A 5,989-nucleotide genomic window follows, 5' to 3' on the forward strand; every position below is an offset into this window, starting at 1 on the left:
GTAACATCGCCCGACTCCGCCACTACCTCACCCCTCAGGCCGCTGAAACTCTTGCCTTCATCACCTCCAGGCTCGACTATGCAAACTCCCTGCGTGTCGGCCTTCCCAACTCCTCACTCCACACACTGCAGATAATCCAGAACTCTGCAGCCCGTGTCTTCTCCCGCACCAAACCCTGTGACCCCATCTCCCCCACTCCCGCCCGACTCCATTGGCTCCCTATCCTTCAGAGGATCCAGTTCAAGATCCGGGTCCTCACATACAATTCCTCCATGGCCTCATCCCACCCTACCTCTGTGGCCTCCAACCCCCTACCAACCCAATGTTCCCTCTATTCAGCCGGCTCTGGTTACTCCACGTCCCCCGACCCACCCGCCCCACCATCGGCGGGAGAGCCTTCAGCCACTCTGCCCCCAACCTCTGGAATTCCATCGCCCAGTCACTCCACCTCGCCCCCTCCATAGCTTCCTTGAAGTCCCGCCTCAAGACCCTCCTCTTCGACCATGCCATCGGCCACCGCCCTGACCCCAGCTCGGGTCTGGAATGCTGTATTCTGTCCGGTGCCTTGGGATGCCCTCCAGGCGTGAAAGGCGCTATACAAATGTAATCTTGTTGTAGTTGTTGTTGTTTTCTTTGTTTCCTCCCTTTTTTGCTTTTTCACTCCCTCATTCACTCTTTCTTTAAATCCCCCACCAAAAAGAGCCCCTCTGCTGTTTTCCATTGGCTGAAATCCAGGGGTTGATTTTGCAGCCAATCCTAACACCAAAGCCTGGAGATTGACAGACGTAACCGGGTCAATCCCTGATGAGATTTTATGTCTAATCTACCAAGAGTCCAATGAGAAGTGAGGCTCAAGATAATTCAGGGAATGTTCTCTCTCCTGACTCAGTTTACTCCCAGACCAGGTCTCACAGAGTGGAAATCGATGCTATGTGCATTCTCTTCTTCAAATTCAACCCAGACGCCAAGGATCCAGCAGATTACAAGTGAGTCTTACATTCCTTAGAATAGTGGTTAGAGCACTCGCCTGGCAAGCGAGAGGACTCGGATTCGATTCCCGGGCGGGCAAAACCTTTGGCGAGTTTCCTTACTCCACACTCCTCTGTTTACCTAGCGGTAAGTAGGAACCCAGTTCTTAGTCATTTGGCGGATCACTTTCCTGGGGTAATAAACCCTTCAAAAAAAAAATAATAATTTGGTCACTCAATCCACCAGTTTGTGGGACAGTATTGTCCCACAAATTGTGATGGATTGTTGCATTCCAATATAGTCAATTCACTTTACAGTACATTCTGTGAAGCGCTTTGAGACATCTAAATGACGTAATATAGCACTATATCAAATGCAAGGATTATTATTTATATAATAATCTATCCCCCAAAATTGTTACTCAATCCATGACTGCTTGTGGGACACTGCTCTGAGCAATCAACAGCCGGGTTTCACCCACAAAACACACAGTCACTCCACTTTATCTAATGAGAGATTAACCAGGCAGGCGCGATCGCAGGAGACAATTTTCACAGAGAGAACGATGCACATTCTCAGCAACAAGGGATCATGAGTCACACTTAAACGTGTCAGTCCAGTGATCAGTTATTATATAGTGTAAAGTGGTAATCAGTTCCTGTATATATATTTTTAAAAATGTAGTCGATCAATTAAACTTTTACACTGCTGCTGCGTTTCGTCCACAAAATGCAATTAATCCACTTTAACAATAAGTGCTTTGAGACGTCTCGAAGATGTGATGAGGCGCTATATCAAATGCAAGGATTATTATTATAATAATGCATTTGATATAGTGCCTTATCATGTCGGTTTGCTTTACAATATATACTGTTCAGTGCTTTGAGACATCTCAGCGACCTGATTAGGTATTATAGCAAATGCAAGGATTATTATTATTGTTATTATTTTTTATCTTGAACCTTTGGCTTCTGAGAGTAACAGCTGTCGCTCAGCCCCACCCATACCTGGCACTTGGTCCCGCTCACACCTCTCGCTCAGCCCCGTCCCAGGAATGATGGTGGTGCCGTGTCTCCACAGGCTGATCCTCGCGGCCAATCGAGATGAATATTATCACCGACCGGCCAAATCCGCCCAATTCTGGTCGCACAACCCTGAGGTTCTCAGCGGTGAGTAATAAGGCGCACAGCTTCGAGGTCTGAAGGTTGTGGGTTCAAGCCCCAGTTCGAGACTTTGAGCTCACAGTCCAGCACTGTATGAATGTGTGTATGTCTGTGGGGGCGGAGGGGGGGAATGGGTCGAGGTGGGGGGGAGCGTTGCATTGTCGGGAGCCACCGTCCTTCAGATGAGACTTTAAAACAAAGTACCATTTACCTGTTCAGGTGGGCGCTAAAGATCCTGAGACGATATTGGTGAAAAGAGTAGGGAGTTTCTATCTCCCGGTTTCCTGGTTATCAATCCCTCAGATCGATGGGTCAATTACTTTCTGGCTGTTTGAGGGACAAAAACAAAAAGATTCATGAAGCAATCTCTGCGCTTGACAATAATTCCGGGAATCACTTTGAGGCGTGATAGACAAAAATAATATTAAGACTGTATGTTTGGCTTGGTTCATTCTTCAGGACTGGACATGGAAGAGGGTCGGCAGGGAGGAGCCTGGCTCGGGGTCTCCAGGTCAGGGAGGCTGAGCGGTATCTCCAACTGCCTACTCCTCCCCCTGCGGCCAGACGCCAAGGGCAAAGGTAACCTCAGAGAGCAATGGCCTCAGTGTTTGGAGCGAGAGAAATTGGGAGCTTGATCATGTGGGTCACCGGGAGGTCATTGACTTGAACTCAGAGCTGGCAAGCGAGCGGGCGGTGGTAACAACGACGACAACTTGCATTTATATAGCAACCTTCAGGCCGGATGGCATCTTGGAGTGCTGGCGGAGCCCAATGTCGAGCCAGGGGGAGGGGGGAGGTGACCATAGGCACAGTTGAAGAGTAGGATCTTGAAGCGTAACCTGAAAATGGGGGAGGGGGGCAAGGTGAAGGGGATTGAGGGAGAGTTCCACAGCTTTGGGGCGCAGGAACTGAAAGCACGGCCGCTGATGGTGAGGTGGAGGGTCTTGTGGATGAGGAGATGGCCGGAGCCAGTCGAGCGGAGGCAGTCGGTAGTGGTGTAGGGAGAGAGCAGGTTGGCGGGGGGTTTGGGGGGGGGATCCAGGGTGTGAAGGGATTTAAATACAAAGTGAGGATCTCTTGAAATCGATCCGCTGTGTGACAGGGAGTCGGTGGAGTTTGACAAAGACCGGGATAATGGAGGTACGGAGTTTAGTGCGGATGAGAATTCAGGTGGTGGAGTTTTGAATTAGTTGAGTTTTGTGAATAGTGGAGCAGAGACCAGTGAGGAGGGTGTTTGAATAGTCGAGGTGGGAGGTGACAAAGGCACGGACGAGGGTTTAATAATAATAATCCTTGCATTTGAAATATGAAAAATTTGGAAACTAATTGAAATTTCACGTCTTCTAGACGTCTCAAAAGCGCTTCACAGAATATACTGTAAAGTGAATTAACTGTATATTTGTGGGCGAAACTCGGCAGCAATGTCCCACAAAACAGTCGGAGATTGAAAATGACCAATTTATTATTGTTTTGTTTTTTTGGAGGGATTATTATTAGGCTCTGTGTGGAGTAAGGAAACTTGCCCGAGGTTTCGCCCTCTGCCTGGAATTGAACTCGGGTGTCTCACTTGCAAAGCGAGTGCTCTAACCACTGAGCTACAGGACTCCACAAGCTTGGGCAGCTTTTGGAGTGAGGTACGGACGGAGGTGGACAATGTGGTGTTGGTGCAGTAACAGGCTGTGTTTTGTATTCGCAGGATGTCTGGTGGCAGATTTCCTGGCCTCTGAACTTGATTGCCTCTCCTACACACAAAAAGTAGCCAAGGAAGCGAACCAGTATAATGGATTCAACCTGATCTGTGCAGAATTCCAGTGCGTGTGTCTTATTTATATTTCTCTCTCTCTTTCTTGCTTGCTTTCGTTTTCTCTCTCTCTCTCTCTTTCTTCCTCTGTCTCTTACTTTCTCCCCTCCACCCTCCCCATGCTCTTTCTCTTTCTCTCCTGTTTCTGTGCACAAACTGGCTGCCGGGTTTGCCTACAAACATACGGTCATAACACTTGTAATCACCTGTTTTTCCCACCTATGTTTATTTTCAGACAGTTCCAAAAAGCTGTGATGTGTTACTTTAACAACTTCAATAATTCCAACCCTGTCTTGTTGGAACCAGGTAAGAAAATAGAAAATAGGGAGAAAATCTTTTCAGGGGAATAAACTTTGCACAGAATTATTGATGACAGAATTGTTAGTGACTTTTTTAGGGGAGGTTGATTTTAAAATTATGAAGGTGGGGGCATTGCAATTGCTTCACAAAAAAGAAAAGAGCGAGAGAAAAGAGCACGAGAGAGAGAGAGGGAGAGAAGAGAGCGAGAAAAGAGAAGTTGCATTTCGTCATACGAAAATCCATCTCAAAGCGTTTTACAGTAATTACTGTCAAGTGTAGTGACTGTAAGCAAACACAGCAGACATTTCCTCCTCAGTGTGAACCTGTAAGCAGGATTTTTGGGGAGCCGGGACGAGTTAGATGGCAGAGGATATAATTATCAGCGCTGTGATCACGGTGGAGGGAGTGAAGATCTCAATGGTTTGTAAAATACATTACAAAATCACATTTGGAAAGCATCTTTCACGCAATAATAGTGTTATATTCCTCCCTCCCCCATTAACCCCTTTGTTACCTTCAGGGATCTATGGTCTGGGCAATGCTACGCTGAACACACCCTGGACTAAGCTACTGTATGGGAAGCGGCTTTTCACTAATGTGATTAATCGGGCGGTCGAGATCGCAGGAGACAGCTTAACCCAGAGACTGATGCACATTCTCAGCAACAAGGAATCGTAAGTCACGGCTAAACATGTCTGTCCAATGATCAGTTACCGTACAGTGTAAACTAACTAGTGATCAATTATTGTATAGTGTAACTAGTGATCGGTTATTGGAATGGAATGCACACTCTCTCCCTGGAGGGAAGCATCCTGCTTACCTAATTCCAAAAAGTATTATGCACAGGGTGGCAAGAGCCCAGGCTTGTGGGGGCGCTGGGTCAGTGGGTGACTTTAACGTTAACCGTTTGGCTCGCAGGCAGCTGCCAGACCCGCTGCTAGAGGAGACGCTGCTGACACACAATTACATGCAGAATCACGTGGAGGAATTCTCCGCACTGTGCGTGGAATCGCCTTCGATCGGCACGCGGTAGGTTAACCCAGGAAACCGCTGCTTAGGCTTCAAGCAGTAACGAGGGGGAGAGGAAAGAGATTCTCTATAAAGAGTGAGATGAAGCGATCTAACGACTCCTCCGCTCCATGTGCGTTTCATTTCAGAACACACACTGTGATACTGATCAATGCCAAGGGAGAGGTCACGTTCACCGAGAGGACCTTGGTCAGCAAGGAGACTGCGCAATGGCAGACCAGCAGCTTCAGGTTCACAATCCACCCCTGACACCACGGCCTGAACTCAGGAGAGGACATCCCTCACAGGGACATCAGGTCTCCTCTTGGGAATATTGGGGTTTCTCTCTCAAATCAGGGAATTGAAATTCAGGAGATGGTGACCAGGGAACAGCGCATCTCCTTAGAAACTCTCTTCACATCAGGGATTAAGCATCAGGATGTTACCCCTTTTAGTCCGAACCTCTATGAAGACCTTTCTTTTCTCTCGTGGATGTACCAGGACGAGCAGACAGGAGACTTGGCTTAACACTTCCTTCAACAGTGCTGTGGTTAAACCCTTTGTGACAATGGCTGCAGATGTGGACCGTGAGCAGCTTTGCTTCAAAGTCACCTGTGGAAGGAACAGAGGGGATATAGGCTTACAGAGCTATACCACTTACTGTGCATGTTGTACAGTGTTGCAGGCTGTTCTGTACATGTATACGGTCCTCTTTGATACAGGGTAACATTACTGGACATGTTGTATT

The 5,989-nt window shown here is 47.7% G+C and overlaps 1 protein-coding gene across 2 annotated transcripts; it reads left to right on the forward strand.

Annotated features, from left to right (window-relative positions):
• The first annotated feature begins 888 nt into the window (after positions 1 to 888).
• Positions 889 to 5,989, forward strand: LOC103188623 (transport and Golgi organization protein 2 homolog). Of its 2 annotated transcripts, XM_007908666.2 has the most exons (8): positions 889 to 986; positions 2,050 to 2,138; positions 2,592 to 2,711; positions 3,829 to 3,943; positions 4,169 to 4,239; positions 4,754 to 4,907; positions 5,152 to 5,262; positions 5,391 to 5,989. In XM_007908666.2, the coding sequence occupies exons 1-8, from the start codon at positions 931 to 933 to the stop codon at positions 5,509 to 5,511; spliced, it is 837 nt and encodes a 278-aa protein (XP_007906857.1). In that variant the 5' UTR covers positions 889 to 930; the 3' UTR covers positions 5,512 to 5,989. The 2 variants fall into 2 exon arrangements, with proteins under 2 accessions (XP_007906857.1, XP_042197753.1); XM_042341819.1 differs by lacking the exon at positions 5,152 to 5,262.

This window comes from Callorhinchus milii, unplaced genomic scaffold, assembly GCF_018977255.1.
Source record: "Callorhinchus milii isolate IMCB2004 unplaced genomic scaffold, IMCB_Cmil_1.0 Scaffold18, whole genome shotgun sequence".
NCBI classification, from domain to species: Eukaryota; Metazoa; Chordata; class Chondrichthyes; order Chimaeriformes; family Callorhinchidae; genus Callorhinchus; species Callorhinchus milii.

Excerpts from the sequence above, each read along its gene's own strand:
- LOC103188623 (XM_007908666.2), top strand. The coding sequence starts at position 931 with ATGTGCATTCTCTTCTTCAAATTCAACCCAGACGCCAAGGATCCAGCA. Across the intron at positions 2,139-2,591 it reads CAACCCTGAGGTTCTCAGCG|GACTGGACATGGAAGAGGGT; the intron begins GTGAGTAATAAG and ends TTCATTCTTCAG. Across the intron at positions 3,944-4,168 it reads CTGATCTGTGCAGAATTCCA|ACAGTTCCAAAAAGCTGTGA; the intron begins GTGCGTGTGTCT and ends GTTTATTTTCAG.